The sequence below is a fragment of the Polyodon spathula genome, chromosome 11 (assembly GCF_017654505.1).
Source record: "Polyodon spathula isolate WHYD16114869_AA chromosome 11, ASM1765450v1, whole genome shotgun sequence".
Lineage (NCBI taxonomy): Eukaryota > Metazoa > Chordata > Actinopteri > Acipenseriformes > Polyodontidae > Polyodon > Polyodon spathula.
In genome coordinates, this window is record NC_054544.1 from 18,582,399 (window position 1) to 18,598,155 (window position 15,757).

The following is a 15,757-nucleotide window of genomic DNA, read 5'->3' on the forward strand; positions in this document are numbered from 1 at the left end:
TACTGAGTGACAGCACATTCCTGCATTTCTACTGGAGACTCAGCTTACGAGATTTAAAATGAGATTACAGTCAGGATGGAGGCTTGTTAGCAGGATTTAAAGCTGTATTACAGTTAAGATACAGAGGATTTAAAACAGAACTGTGGTGAAATGTACAAAAATGCCTACACACAAAAACCCCAGAAGAATGTGCCCGTGACCATAGGGATTTCATTGTGGAAGACAGCAAAGGAAAGAAGGTACAACTTGTGTGCAAGTACTGTCAGATTACTACTATATGTATTTTATCTGAAAAAAAAAACAAAAAACGATCAAGCATTTTGGAAAGTAGCCGAAAACACTAATTTCTTACAGTATATCAAAAACGAAAGCCCCCTAAAAATCATGTACATAAAACTCTAAAATAGCTAAAAATAAGAACCGAAAAATACAATTAATAAAACCCGAAAAACAGAAGCCTAATTATGATATATTTTTTAAATGTATTAAATTAAAATGAATCAATCTATAGACATTCAGTCCGTCCTTACCGCTGCTCCTTCCTTCCACTCTCGTCAGTATTAGCATCTGAAGTCATGAAGGTGGGAGAGCACACGCCCGGTGATTGGATAAAACAGGCAAAGGGGGAGAGGCGGCATCTCCCTTTGGCAGTTTTTTAGATGGCTTTACTTAGCGTTCCATGCAAGCCAGCTGAAGAACTGGAAGAATATGATTGGCTAATATACGTACTAATCCTAACTGCAGAGGGGACAAGGGTGCATCTGCCTCCTTCGAATGTACAGTGGTGACTGTGTGGAGAATTTGGATCAGTCTGCTGCCTCCACGTTAAAGCTATGCGTTTATTGTTAGATTACATATAAGTAAATAAATAAATAAAAACGATTATTTATTTCAACATTTTTGAGTAGGCAGTGCCTCCTCTAATGAGCCGTTACTGAGCAGACAGTTGATTTGAACCATACTTTTTGAGAGCCTTTCAGCTCATGTATCAGACAGGTGATGTATTGCTGTTTGTCCTGTAGGAATGAGGTGAAGATCTCCCATAGTGACACCAAAGGGGATCAGTGCACCACTGCGATGGACTTCTCCAGGTATTTAATCATTTACTCTTTACTTTGTTCTCTGTAGCCACTCTTACAATGACTTGAAACTGCTGATTAAGTGCTCACTGTGCTGAGTCCTGTAGCAGCGAGGAGGAGGATGAACTTCTCTGCCAGAGCCCTGACACTTGAGTTCTGATCCACAGCTAGACTCTGATCTAAGAATTAACTGAAGGGAATACGGGCCAAGCCAACATGCTCAGAAGAATATTGATATGAACTATAATGCTTCATTGACTTTAATTTCAGCCTAAAAAATGTTGTGTATGTGTTTGTGTCTAATAGCACCAGCAGCAAAAAGGCAAGGGCCCACTCAGGTGAGGAGGTCCATCTTATTTTAAATCTTAACCTGCTTATTTATTTTTTTAAATACTACAAGCTACTTAATACAGCTTTTTTCTGTCAGCAATTCATTATCAGCTATTGATAATAATTAAATCAATTAAAATCGTTGTCAGATATGTAAAATTAATCTGAGTTTGTGCTTTTTTTTTCTTCTTTTAGAGGTGATTCCACTGTCGCGTGTGGAGGGGTCCTCTTTCTTCGACAGGTAATTGTAAATCTTTTTTTGTCACCTCTTTATGTAAACAGGGTATATTCCATGTGGATGTTAATGGCTTAGTAATTATAACCCTATTCTTAACCTGGACTGTTACATTTGCTATCATTTTACTATTTCAGTTTTAAAAAAATGATATAAAGTATGAATATACTGAGCAGACAGTTGATTGGAACCATACGTTTTTGAGAGCCTTTCAGCTCATGTATCAGACAGGTGATGTATTGCTGTTTGTCCTGTAGGAATGAGGTGAAGATCTCCCATAGTGACACCAAAGGGGATCAGTGCACCACTGCGATGGACTTCTCCAGGTATTGGATCATTTACCCTTTACTTTATTCTCTGTAGCCACTCTTACAATGACTTGAAACTGCTGATTAAGTGCTCACTGTGCTGAGTCCTGTAGCAGCGAGGAGGAGGATGAACTTCTCCTGCCAGAGCCCTGACACTTGAGTTCTGATCAACAGCTAGACTCTGATCTAAGAATTAACTGAAGGGAATACGGGCCAAGCCAACATGCTCAGAAGAATATTGATATGAACTATAATGCTTCATTGACTTTAATTTCAGCCTAAAAAATGTTGTGTATGTGTTTGTGTCTAATAGCACCAGCAGCAAAAAGGCAAGGGCCCACTCAGGTGAGGAGGTCCATCTTATTTTAAAACTTAACCTGCTTATTTATTTTTTTAAATACTACAAACTACTTAATACAGCTTTTTTCTGTCAGCAATTCATTATCAGCTATTGATAATAATTAAATCAATTAAAATCATTGTCAGATATGTATAATTAATCTGAGTTTGTGCTTTTTTTTTTCTTCTTTTAGGTGTGATTCCACTGTCACGTGTGGAGGGTTCCTTTTTCTTCGACAGGTAATTGTAAATCTTTTTTTGTCAACTCTTTATGTAAACAGGGTATATTCCATGTGGATGTTAACCGCTTAGTAATTATAACACTGTTCTTGACCTGCGTCTGTTAAATTTGCTATCATTATAAAGTTTCAGTTTTCCAAAAACTACATAAAGTAGGACTATACTTAGCAGACACAGCTGGGGCTGGTGGCTAAAAAAAATGAGGAGGCAGAAAAAAAGCAGAGGGCTAGGGGTCTCCTTAAGCCCCCAACAGCAGTAGAATGTTAATATTGTATTCTGACTTACAACACTTTTCATATCTTTTTTATGTTTTACCCCATTTCGGCTGTTAAACTTACTTTCTCCACTAGCCAGCAGAGAAAAGAAAACAGTAGCCCATTATAGTTTATTCTAATAAACTCGACTGTTACGCACTGTCAGCTTATGTTTAAAAAGACACTGTGTACAACAAACATATAGCATTTAGATTTCAAGACCACGTCACTTTAACATGCTTTGCATAAAATATTTTCTAAACAAAGTTGTTAGAGCAGGCAAAAGGCAGACAAAAATCAAGCACATCTTATCGACTAAATTTACTGAACTTAAATACATGACCAACACAATAGTGATATACCATTCAGTACATGCGAAACATATCTGTTTAATAAAAAGGAATCAATTCAGCCAAACTTTAATTCCGAAGCCAGCTACATTTCAATTCAAAGAAGCAAACAGAAAAGCACTCTTAATTATAATTAGGGCTTGTGATTTTCGGTTTTAACTGATAAAACCCGATAAAACACCCCCGATAGAAAAAAAATGAAATCGGTGGATAGCCAATAAACACTGGAAAACAGCGGAAAAACTGTGGAAATGGTTAATCAATTTTCACGTTGACTTTACCCTTTTCCCATTAAAAAATAAAACCTACTACAAAAATAATAATAAATACATTTCCCAGTGCTGCTGGGCAATGTCCCGCCTTCCTGAGTTGCGTCTGTCATTGATTAGTTCTGAATATTTTAAACCCGCCCCAACTACTGAGTGACAGCACATTCCTGCATTTCTACTGGAGACTCAGCTTGCGAGATTTAAAACGAGATTACAATCAGGATGGAGGCTTGTTAGCAGGATTTAAAGCTGCATTACAGTTAAGATACAGATTATTTGAAATAAACTGTGGCGAAATGTACAAAAATGCCTACACACAAAAACCCCAGAAGAATGTGCCCGTGACCATAGGGATTTCATTGTGGAAGACAGCAAAGGAAAGAAGGTACAACTTGTGTGCAAGTACTGTCAAATTACTGCTATATGTATTTTATCTGAAAAAAAAAACGCTCAAGCATTTTGGAAAGTAACCAAAAACACTAATTTCGTACAGTTTATCAGTATATAAATTAAAATGAATCAATCTATAGGCATTCACTACGTCCTTACCGCACCTCGTTCCTTCCACTCTCGTCAGTATTAGCATCTGAGGTCATCAGTTTGGGAGGGCACACGCCCAGTGATTGGATAAAACAGGCAGAAGGGGAGAGGCGGCATCTCCCTTTGGCAGTTTTTTAGATGGCTTTACTTAGCGTTCCATGCAAGCCAGCTGAAGAACTGGAAGAATATGATTGGCTAATATACGTACTAATCCTAACTGCAGAGGGGACAAGGGTGCATCTGCCTCCTTCGAATGTACAGTGGTGACTGAGTGGAGAATTTGGATCAGTCTGCTGCCTCCACATTAAAGCTATGCGTTTATTGTTATATTACATATAAGTAAATTAATAAATAAATAAGCTATTTTAATTGAACATTTTTGAGTAGGATGCTATTCTAACACTATTCCTGGCCTGCCACGGTTACATTTTCTGTTCATCACTGTTCTTTACAATCGTGTACATGCAATGATTATTTTATCATGATATATAACCAGCCCTGCTTCATGTGCTTGTGTATGTGTATTGGGCAGGAGTATCATTTATGAATAGGATAAAGATTAAACAACGTCCCACAATTTGTAGTAATGGCCATGGATTGTCTGGTATGTTTTCATGTAGGTTGCTCCATACCAAGAGCACGGCCTATGACAACAGTGCGATCATATTCTGCAATCTGACGGAGGTGCCCCCACTGGAATTACGTGGGTATGGAAGCTCCCTAGGGTCCTATATACTGTACTGCTACTGTATTCCATAGAACATGCCCTGTGTTCCAGTTCATTAGTATTATTGACTGGCAAAGTTCCGTGTGACAATGCCAATAAAGTTCTTATTTAAGGGGTAGGACATTGATAAAGACTTTCTCGAAATGTTTGTTAAAGAATTTGATGAGTTTCGTTCTTTTAGCATTTGTGCATTGACGGTTTCTCTGTTGCTCACATAACTGAACTGTGACTTTCCAATTGTAGGCTGTACAACCTGGGTTTCACATGCTACATGAATGCCACTCTGCAATGCCTGTTCTCTGTGCAGACTTTCTACACAGACCTCCTGAGGCAAAACAGCCTCTTAAGGAGGATGCCACAGAGTGGGCTACTCAGGTATCTAATACACAGCATAACTTCAGACTTGGAATAGCCAAGAGTTGACCGATTTTAGAGGATTCTCAGTACAAGGGATGCTTTAAGATATCAAACATTCATTAGGTGGGAATTTCCCACTGCATCCAGTGGAGTTCATCTCACCTTTCAGATGATATTAAACATGTGATAAAATTCAATTCTGCATTACTTGTTTCATACACCAATAATCCTCCTTACTGTACACTCCACTGTGCACTCGCTAGCCATGTTTCGATAAACATAATCGCATTCACTGCTTTTGTTTGTTTGTGGAAACTATTTCTCTATTTCTCGTACATGACAGGTGCTTTACTGCCCTGATGTCATCAAAGAACCAGTGTCGGGGTGAAGCAAAAAAACTGCTTCAGCAGAAAGTGAAAGACGCCCTGTCTGCCAGTGCAGTAATGTTCTCTGGGAACTCGGAGCAAGTAAGCGCTTTTACACTTTTACACACAAATTGATTCATTCTAAAAAATAAAAAAAAAGTTTAAATACCTTCTGTAAGAAGAAATGTTTCCGTATTGTTAACAAGAAAGATACATTCTACAGTGCATCACATATTACAAGATAAAATGGGTACCTGCTATTTCTTTTGAGTTCCGGTGTGCTGAAGATGCGTCAATTTAGGCCTCATGTCAGCTTTTGGGGGCGTCACAATGACACTGTAGTACTGACATTGCATCTAAAGAATGAGGATTATATGAAAAATTAAATGGCAGCAAATTATTAAACATGAGATACAAATGTAAAGCACACTGTGTTTTTTGACCCTAACAAACTAGTTCATTGTGTGTGCTGGTGACCTGTTTGTTTTTTGGGTTTGCCTCCTAACTGACAGAACGGTTTTTCCTTTGCAGGATGCCCATGAGTTCCTCAACCATTGCCTTGACCAGCTGAAAGAGGATGGGGAGAAGCTGGTCTTTGCAGGAGAGGTACTCCAGGCCACAAGCCCAGGTATCTCCCTTTCCAAGTACTCCTGTCCTGTGGTTACCAACATGGACTTCCAGCTGCAGTACAAGATGACCTGCACAGGGTAAGCGCTGTACTCACTGCGGCCGCACTCTAACTCTCCCTTTGGATTTCAGTACATATTGAGGGGGTCAGTGAATACTCTACATGGATGTCATTAGAAGCTTTTATTGTTTGCATTTTAAACGATTGAGTATTTTTTATTTTAGACGATAGCGTGAATTTGATTTGATCCCTTTTTTTGAAATCCTCTTTCTCTGTTTATAAGGTGTGGAGACTTCAGTGTAAGGCGAGAGCTCTTTACAATGTTGTCCATCAGTGTGCTCCCAGGATGCTCAATACAGGACTGCCTGGATCACTTCTTCAAGGTCTGTATCTACACACACCAGGGGTAGAGAAGACATGTATGAAGTAAAAGTTTGTTTTGTTTTTCAGGAGACTTAACTCTGATTAGAAACACCCTTAACCCTTAGCAGTCCATTTATTCAGTGCTTGTCAGATGCGTCAGGTCCAATTTATTTTCACCCACGCATTTTATTTTACAGGTGGTTTTTAGTATATATTGTTTTCAGAGTAAAACAGGTTTAAAAGGCACTGAATCACAAAAGGACACTCAGTACTGCACCTCCAGCCAAGCCGCACCCCTTGTTCGCTGTATTTTTCACATACCTCTTTATAGACGTGCATGCTGATACTCCTCAATAACGCGATCCAAGTCATTATTTTATTACCATAACATCTCAAAAGGCTCTGCAAATATCCGTGATATTTTTTGAGTGCTGGATGCAGAAGCAGCTATCGCCTTTGTATGTCCCTGTTATCTCTGTGCTGCATACGGCTATCAGATACGCCTTTTTTTTCCCTCGGCTTCATTCTGCTCCTATCTGTCTCACTCGGCCGTTAAAAGGTTTTCTCTGCTTTTTCCTGACAAAAAACAACTAGAGACCTGTGCTTTACGTCTTTTTGATGATTGGACAGGGTCCGACATCGGACTGGAAAGGGAAAATTGTAATGTCAGATCTGGTCCGACATAGGACCGCAAAGGGTTAATATGTACAGTACTTGGTCAGAACCATTGTCTCAGGTATTGTAAATACAATGTCAGTTTTGTTGTCGATTTAAGTTGATTGCACTTAGTTTTTAGGCAGTGATGAGTTTCCATTTTGCTTTGGCTAGGTGGAGGATGTAGAGCGTTCTTGCAACAAGTGCTCAGGGAACACTTCCACACTTGCCCTAAAATTCAGGAGACTTCCTAGGTAGGCTTAACACTTCCGCATCGATTAACCAGGGCCTGAGTAGGTCATGCTTGATAGAGTTGTTATAAGGCAAGCCTGATCTTTACCTAACATTGGAACACAGTGCAGGTGGTTGATCCGAGCAGGGTTTGTAGAAGCTGTTCAAAGAGCAAGCTCGCCCTCCTTTCCCTGTACAGGGTTCTTATCCTCCACCTCAAGAGGTTCAGCTTTGACCCCCTACAGAGAGTCAACAGGAAGCTGGAGGGGCAGGTGTGCATCCCATCATGCCTCAGTCTGCTCCCACACTGCAGTCGTTACACACAGCCTCCTTGCAGGCTGGACTACAGTGCAGAAACAGCTTTGTAAGTCCCAAACTTTTGGATTATTTTTGCTGTTTTCCTTTTTTTTTTGTTGAGAAAGTGGGCTCACCTACAAAGCCATTGCTGCGTTAGTTATTCTTCTGCGCCTATTGCAGGAACCCTGGCAACATGCAGAGCTGCCAGCTTTCTGAACCACTGGAAGAGAAAAGACCTGAGAAGGTGGGTGCAATGCATGTATGGACACACTCACATAGTGGAGACATATTGCTAATTGTATGTAACAGACACACATAGTGACTCAGCAGTAGTATTTTCTCTTTAGTAATTGTCTTGTTCAGCAGTGCTCATCTACACTTCTATGAAACTGAACTGTCCAGCCTGAAACAAGGCTGCCAATGCATATCAATGTGGTCCATTTGGGCCACTTATAGATTTGCATGACCAAATAAAATTGTACTGACTTAGCTTGTTATTTCTTGCAGGGAGCTGAAGAACAGGCGCTGGAAGAAAAAGAGAAGGAGTTCCTCAGAATAGCAATTGCTCTGAGTCTCCAAGGTGGGTCTAACTGCCTGTTTATCCTGTATAGCCTTTTGGAATTCTAACTATAAAGGGTTAGTTTTACTCTTTTCCATACCTGTATAGAGATCTAGGAAAGAGGACTGCACACGTTTACGAGTCTTGTGTATGCTTCTTTTATAACCATTTGTACGTATTGTACAGTCTGTTTAATTAGTTATCTTAAGGCTATATGCCTGTAATATAGTAATGCTGAAAGAGTTTGAATACAGTCATTCTTCACACAGTTCAAATATATTCATTTAAAGTAATCGTATTTGAGAGCTATGCAAGATAGCATTCCTGTTTGATCGCTGTTAGGATTCTTCTGTTTCTCTTGGTCTATCAGATTTAAACCACACCAAAACTGAGCCCCACGTAGACGAGGACTCCACAAATACCAGCACGGTGGAGTCCGAGGAGAGTGGTGCAGAGGTGAGAGTGTTGGATTGTGTGTGTGTTTGTGCAGGGCCCAGTCTAGAAAAGCAAGCTGATTTAACTTTGTATTATTTTTGCTTTGATATGAAGAGAGCTAGTTTATATGTTGTCACTGTTGTATGGTAATGCCTGCCTGTTTGTTGTTCCCAGATTGGAGAGCTCTCCAGCTCCTATCGGCTTATCGGTCTGGTCAGCCACCTGGGAAGCCGGGTGTCAACTGGTAAGGACTGACACTACTTGAAACAAAAATGTAGTTGCATTGCACCCCCAGAGCCAGACTGTTGACAGAGGTATACTTTTAAATGGATCAGTCTGGTTTTTGTGGTTCAGCATGTTTAATGAGATTTGTTTTTGGTCAAAAGACCTCTGAAGTTGAAAATGCAGTCCTTACTGATCACTTTTCTGTTTACAGAACAGCTTGGAGAATGTCCTACAGTAGTTTACATATTAGTTAACATCATTTCTGTTGAATGGCACTGTATTACTGCTAGAATTACAGCAGCTGAAAGTATGAAGTTAATAGTGTAGAGGTTTTGGATTAGCTATTCAGAATTACTCATTTATTCCTATGGCAAATCTGCATCTATTGTTATTTATTGCACTGCCCATTGTTACAGTAATTTGAAAAGTCTTTTCCCCTTTGCCCCTAGGTCATTACATCAGCGATGTATATGACTTCCTGGCTGACAAGTGGCTGACCTACAATGACGAGAAGGTCTCGGAGACTGATGAGTCGGCTGTGCAGGACGAGCGGAAGTGTACCGGATACATCTTCTTCTATATGCACAAGTAAGGACTGCAAAAGGAGGAGCGATGGAATTGTGTTTGCAAAATAGAGGAGCTTTTACTTAAGTATTGTCAAACGGTTAAAAATCTAATTGCAGTACTTGCATATGTAATAGCTCTCTTTTTGATATGTTTAAGGACTATTATTATTCTTCATCATTTGTGAGATGTTAACTTACTGCCTAACTGATACATGTTTAAGTATAAGGAATGCGTAATCTATATCCAAACTTGCTTTTATGATAGTCTTTCTACCAGGGTAATTTTGCTTGGCAAACACTGAAACTACAGTATGCACATGCAATCATCAGAGCATAGACAGGTATTCTTGATTGAAAATAAAAAAATCAGCAAAAACAAAATCATCAATAACCTGTATATTATCACACATGGTGTGTCAGGTTTCTGAGTAGTATTAAAGAGCTGTTAGCTAATACATGTGGGTGGATCTGTTTTATTGCAGGAAAGTATACGAAGATATCCAAAGGGAGAGAGCAGGCTTGTGCTTGCAGCCTGATTGTTCCCCATGGAGATGATAGTAGTAAGTGCACTTATTGGCTATCTGCATGCATAAGTTACTTTTGTGGAATCATTTTTTGCCAAAGTGATGCCTTTGATATGAAGAGAGCTAGTTTATATGTTGTCACTGTTGTATGGTAATGCCTGCCTGTTTGTTGTTCCCAGATTGGAGAGCTCTCCAGCTCCTATCGGCTTATCGGTCTGGTCAGCCACCTGGGAAGCCGGGTGTCAACTGGTAAGGACTGACACTACTTGAAACAAAAATGTAGTTGCATTGCACCCCCAGAGCCAGACTGTTGACAGAGGTATACTTTTAAATGGATCAGTCTGGTTTTTGTGGTTCAGCATGTTTAATGAGATTTGTTTTTGGTCAAAAGACCTCTGAAGTTGAAAATGCAGTCCTTACTGATCACTTTTCTGTTTACAGAACAGCTTGGAGAATGTCCTACAGTAGTTTACATATTAGTTAACATCATTTCTGTTGAATGGCACTGTATTACTGCTAGAATTACAGCAGCTGAAAGTATGAAGTTAATAGTGTAGAGGTTTTGGATTAGCTATTCAGAATTACTCATTTATTCCTATGGCAAATCTGCATCTATTGTTATTTATTGCACTGCCCATTGTTACAGTAATTTGAAAAGTCTTTTCCCCTTTGCCCCTAGGTCATTACATCAGCGATGTATATGACTTCCTGGCTGACAAGTGGCTGACCTACAATGACGAGAAGGTCTCGGAGACTGATGAGTCGGCTGTGCAGGACGAGCGGAAGTGTACCGGATACATCTTCTTCTATATGCACAAGTAAGGACTGCAAAAGGAGGAGCGATGGAATTGTGTTTGCAAAATAGAGGAGCTTTTACTTAAGTATTGTCAAACGGTTAAAAATCTAATTGCAGTACTTGCATATGTAATAGCTCTCTTTTTGATATGTTTAAGGACTATTATTATTCTTCATCATTTGTGAGATGTTAACTTACTGCCTAACTGATACATGTTTAAGTATAAGGAATGCGTAATCTATATCCAAACTTGCTTTTATGATAGTCTTTCTACCAGGGTAATTTTGCTTGGCAAACACTGAAACTACAGTATGCACATGCAATCATCAGAGCATAGACAGGTATTCTTGATTGAAAATAAAAAAATCAGCAAAAACAAAATCATCAATAACCTGTATATTATCACACATGGTGTGTCAGGTTTCTGAGTAGTATTAAAGAGCTGTTAGCTAATACATGTGGGTGGATCTGTTTTATTGCAGGAAAGTATACGAGGATATCCGAAGGGAGAGAGCAGGCTTGTGCTTGCAGCCTGATTGTTCCCCATGGAGATGATAGTAGTAAGTGCACTTATTGGCTATCTGCATGCATAAGTTACTTTTGTGGAATCATTTTTTGCCAAAGTGATGCCTTTTATCCTGCTTTTATCAAACCAGCTATATAAAACTATAGCTATGATATAAGGTCATTGGTTACCTGAAACAATACAGTACAATACATACTCTGCCTGGCAACCTTATTAGCTCATGTACCTAATATTGGGTTTGCCCATCACACTGGTTGCCCTTATCATAGCCTTGACACATTGTGGCATTCACTCCGCAAGCTGCTGAAAGGTGTCTCGAGTGAAGTTGTGTAAGTTCTTCCGAAACATGCTTGGATTTGAGATTCAGTGATACCTTTATAAACACAAAGAATGCAAAAAACTGAACAGTAAACAAACACTGTTTAGTTCGCAGTGAAGTTGTGGTTACAAATTAGTTATGGCTGGCAAACCCATAATAATATCCAGATTGTTTGCAAATGCCTGGTGCTCACCTATCCTTACTCTTCTCCAGCAATGGCACAGGGGCAGGAAGCACATGTGGAGGAGGGGAAAGCAACCCCCTGTGTGCTGAGCGAGTGCTGAAGGATGTGAGGACGACTGTGTCAGGAATCTCAGCAGTAGGAGTGCAGGAAGACTTCCAGCACCCACGCTTGCTTCGAGATCCGACGCAGTGTGGTGCGTATGCACAGTCTTTAGCATTAGTTCTGGAGGGCATCAGAACTTATACTTGTATTAGTTTATTGAATTTGTTAATTTTGTGAATTGTTAATCACACATTCTGTGAATCCAGCTCAGGGTGTCCTTCTTTTTTGAAGTACTGACCCCTGATTTATCTGATCCCTGGTTGAGCTATTGAAGGACACAGTACATTTTTGAAATCCCTGCCTAAATGTTGTTAAACTGTGAGGGAAAATAATTCTTAAAAGCATAACTTCACAGATATATAAACTAGGTTGTTTGTTTTTCCTATTGATTTATCTGCCTTAGTTTAAAGCACACCATTTCTTAAACCCAAGCTGTAAAATAATGTGTGGATCATATCTACAAGCCTGCCCTACATGTCATTATTTTTGACACCTGTTCCTTTTGCTGTGAATTCAGAAATCCACCCTGTAGGGTACCGAGTGATCTTTGTGGTGCTGTAGGGTACCGAGTGATCTTTGTGGTGCTGTAAGAACATAAGAAAGTTTACAAACGAGAGGAGGCCATTCGGCCCATCTTGCTCGTTTGGTTGTTAGTAGCTTATTGATCCCAAAATCTCATCAAGCAGCTTCTTGAAGGATCCCAGGGTGTCAGCTTCAACAACATTACTGGGGAGTTGATTCCAGACCCTCACAATTCTCTGTGTAAAAAAGTGCCTCCTATTTTCTGTTCTGAATGCCCCTTTGTCTAAACTCCATTTGTGACCCCTGGTCCTTGTTTCAGGCTGAAAAAGTCCCTTGGGTCGACACTGTCAATACCTTTTAGAATTTTGAATGCTTGAATTAGGTCGCCACGTAGTCTTCTTTGTTCAAGACTGAACAGATTCAATTCTTTTAGCCTGTCTGCATATGACATGCCTTTTAAGCCCGGAATAATTCTGGTCGCTCTTCTTTGCACTCTTTCTAGAGCAGCAATATCTTTTTTATAGCGAGGTGACCAGAACTGCACACAATATTCAAGATGAGGTCTTACTAGTGCATTGTACAGTTTTAACATTACTTCCCTTGATTTAAATTCAACACTTTTCACAATGTATCCGAGCATCTTGTTAGCCTTTTTTATAGCTTCCCCACATTGTCTAGATGAAGACATTTCTGAGTCAACAAAAACTCCTAGGTCTTTTTCATAGATTCCTTCTCCAATTTCAGTATCTCCCATATGATATTTATAATGTACATTTTTATTTCCTGTGTGCAGTACCTTACACTTTTCTCTATTAAATGTCATTTGCCATGTGTCTGCCCAGTTCTGAATCTTGTCTAGATCATTTTGAATGACCTTTGCTGCTGCAACAGTGTTTGCCACTCCTCCTACTTTTGTGTCGTCTGCAAATTTAACAAGTTTGCTTACTATACCAGAATCTAAATCATTAATGTAGATTAGGAATAGCAGAGGACCTAATACTGATCCCTGTGGTACACCGCTGGTTACCACACTCCATTCTGAGGTTTTTCCTCTAATCAGTACTTTCTGTTTTCTACATGTTAACCACTCCCTAATCCATGTACATGTGTTTCCTTGAATCCCAACTGCGTTCAGTTTGAGAATTAATCTTTTGTGCGGGACTTTGTCAAAAGCTTTCTGGAAATCTAAATAAACCATGTCATATGCTTTGCAATTATCCATTATCGATGTTGCATCCTCAAAAAAATCAAGCAAGTTAGTTAGACACGATCTCCCTTTCCTAAAACCATGTTGACTGTCTCCCAGGACCCTGTTACCATATAGGTAATTTTCCATTTTGGATCTTATTATAGTTTCCATAAGTTTGCATATAATAGAAGTCAGGCTTACTGGTCTGTAGTTACCTGGTTCAGTTTTGTTTCCCTTTTTGTGGATCGGTATTACGTTTGCAATTTTCCAGTCTGTCGGTACCACCCCTGTGTCAAGAGACTGCTGCATGATCTTGGTTAGCGGTTTGTAAATTACTTCTTTCATTTCTTTGAGTACTACTGGGAGGATCTCATCCGGCCCAGGGGATTTGTTTATTTTAAGAGCTCCTAGTCCCTTTAACACTTCTGCCTCAGTTATGCTAAAGTTATTTAAAACTGGATAGGAACTGGATGACATGTGGGGCATGTTGTCAGTATCTTCCTTTGTAAAAACTTGTGAAAAGTAATCATTTAATATATTTGCTATTTTTTTTTCTTCATCTACGATTTTGCCATTTGTATCTCTTAAACATTTAATCTCCTCTTTGAATGTTCTCTTGCTGTTGCAATATTGGAAAAACATTTTGGAATTGGTTTTAGCTCCCTTAGCAATGTTCATTTCTATTTCTCTCTTGGCCTTTCTAACTTCCTTTTTGACTTGCGTTTGCAGTTCTGTGTACTCTTTCTGCGTACTTTCTTTTTGGTCCTTTTTTAATGCTCTGTAAAGTGCCTTTTTTCGCTGAATATTTTTTTTAATTGATCTATTAAACCATTTTGGCAATTTAGTTTTACATTTAGATTTGTCTACTTTAGGGATATAATTGTTTTGCGCCTCTAGTACTACATTTTTGAAGAACAACCATCCTTCTTCTGTGGGTGTTTTCTCTATTTTACTCCAATCTACTTCTGTTAGTCTCTGTTTCATACCTTCATAGTTTGCTTTTCTAAAATTGTAAACCTTAGCTTTAGTCATTACTTTTGGGGATTTAAAAAACACTTCAAATGAGACCATGTTGTGGTCTGAGTTTGCCAGTGGTTCTCTGACCTCTGTTTTAGTTATTCTATCTTCGTTATTTGAAAAGACTAAATCAAGGCATGCCTCCCCTCTAGTCGGTGCCTTGACAAGATTGTGTTAGGAAGCAGTCATTTGTCATTTCCACCATTTCTATTTCATCCTTCGTGCTACCCACCGGGTTTTCCCATTTTATTTGGGGGAAGTTGAAATCCCCCATTAGTATGGCTTCTCCTTTGCTACACGCATTTCTAATGTCATTGTATAACAGATTATTGTGCTCACCGTCTGAATCTGGCGGTCTATAGCATGCTCCTATTATTATGCCCTTTGAATTTTTGTCCGTTATTCTGACCCATATTGATTCGGTTTTATTTTCTTTGTCCAGGTTTAACACCTGGGCTTCAAGACTGTTTCTTATGTATAGCGCTACCCCTCCTCCTCTTCTGTCCTGCCTGTCTTTCCTATACAGTGTATACCCACAAATATTATATTCGTCCCCATCACTCTCAGACAACCAAGTTTCTGTAACACCTATCACATCATAGTTACCTGTTAGTGCAGTAGCTTCAAGTTCTAGAATTTTGTTTCTGATACTTCTAGCATTTAGATAAATACATTTAATGGTTGTCTTACCTGAGTTGTTGTTCTTGTTTTGATGCGGTCTCCCTTCTGTTTTTTTGTTGATTTCTCCCCCCTTCCTTTCTAGTTTAAATGCTTCTGAACCTGCTCGAGGATCTTTTCTCCGAGTAGACTGGTTCCCTTGGAGAAAATTACGCTGTAACTACTATCACCTCCCCCCTCCTATTCTCAGAATCACTCTTTTTATAGAGCCACCCATTAATGACTCCTCCCCTGGGACTCAACCAAAGTTCCTTAAACCCATTCATAATTTATTACAAAAATGTATTGTATTATTAATATCAAAAAGTAGTCTAAACATTAAACTTCCAGGACTGTGAACATTATGGCACCAAATCATAACCAGAATTACAATTTGTTTAGAGTATTTAATTTATACTTCCTCTCCTATAGTTGGATGCTATTTGCAATAATATGGGTTAAGTATTAATAGGTAACCCGAGGTTATATTAATCTCCGCCCACAAAATGACGCTGTTGATGCCCAACACTAGGCCGAATGGTAAGTACTTTACTCTTTTCCTTATTCTAT

The 15,757-nt window shown here is 39.2% G+C and overlaps 2 protein-coding genes across 2 annotated transcripts; both read left to right on the forward strand.

Moving 5' to 3' along the window:
- Positions 1–765: 765 nt before the first annotated feature.
- LOC121322572 (ubiquitin carboxyl-terminal hydrolase 37-like) lies at positions 766–7,542 on the forward strand. Its single transcript, XM_041262687.1, has 12 exons — positions 766–1,091; positions 1,386–1,417; positions 1,605–1,650; positions 1,902–1,970; positions 2,266–2,297; positions 2,486–2,531; positions 4,565–4,651; positions 4,915–5,046; positions 5,372–5,495; positions 5,925–6,100; positions 6,305–6,404; positions 7,469–7,542. Exons 1-12 carry the CDS (start codon positions 1,000–1,002, stop codon positions 7,502–7,504), a joined length of 972 nt encoding a protein of 323 aa, XP_041118621.1. The 5' UTR covers positions 766–999; the 3' UTR covers positions 7,505–7,542.
- On the forward strand, positions 7,518–12,433 carry LOC121322573 (ubiquitin carboxyl-terminal hydrolase 37-like). The gene is made up of 11 exons (XM_041262688.1): positions 7,518–7,633; positions 7,747–7,810; positions 8,074–8,146; positions 8,496–8,581; positions 8,735–8,804; positions 9,235–9,373; positions 9,834–9,911; positions 10,055–10,124; positions 10,555–10,693; positions 11,154–11,231; positions 11,730–12,433. Exons 2-7 carry the CDS (start codon positions 7,760–7,762, stop codon positions 9,904–9,906), a joined length of 492 nt encoding a protein of 163 aa, XP_041118622.1. The 5' UTR covers positions 7,518–7,633; positions 7,747–7,759; the 3' UTR covers positions 9,907–9,911; positions 10,055–10,124; positions 10,555–10,693; positions 11,154–11,231; positions 11,730–12,433.
- Positions 12,434–15,757: the final 3,324 nt, after the last annotated feature.

Bases quoted from the DNA above. Each gene is read 5' to 3' on its own strand.
- LOC121322572 (XM_041262687.1), top strand. From the start codon at position 1,000: ATGTATTGCTGTTTGTCCTGTAGGAATGAGGTGAAGATCTCCCATAGT. The intron at 1,971-2,265 runs GTATTGGATCAT...TGTGTCTAATAG, and splicing joins ACTGCGATGGACTTCTCCAG to CACCAGCAGCAAAAAGGCAA. The intron at 4,652-4,914 runs GTATGGAAGCTC...TTCCAATTGTAG, and splicing joins CCCCCACTGGAATTACGTGG to GCTGTACAACCTGGGTTTCA.
- LOC121322573 (XM_041262688.1), top strand. From the start codon at position 7,760: ATGCAGAGCTGCCAGCTTTCTGAACCACTGGAAGAGAAAAGACCTGAG. The intron at 8,147-8,495 runs GTGGGTCTAACT...TTGGTCTATCAG, and splicing joins AATTGCTCTGAGTCTCCAAG to ATTTAAACCACACCAAAACT. The intron at 8,805-9,234 runs GTAAGGACTGAC...CTTTGCCCCTAG, and splicing joins GGGAAGCCGGGTGTCAACTG to GTCATTACATCAGCGATGTA.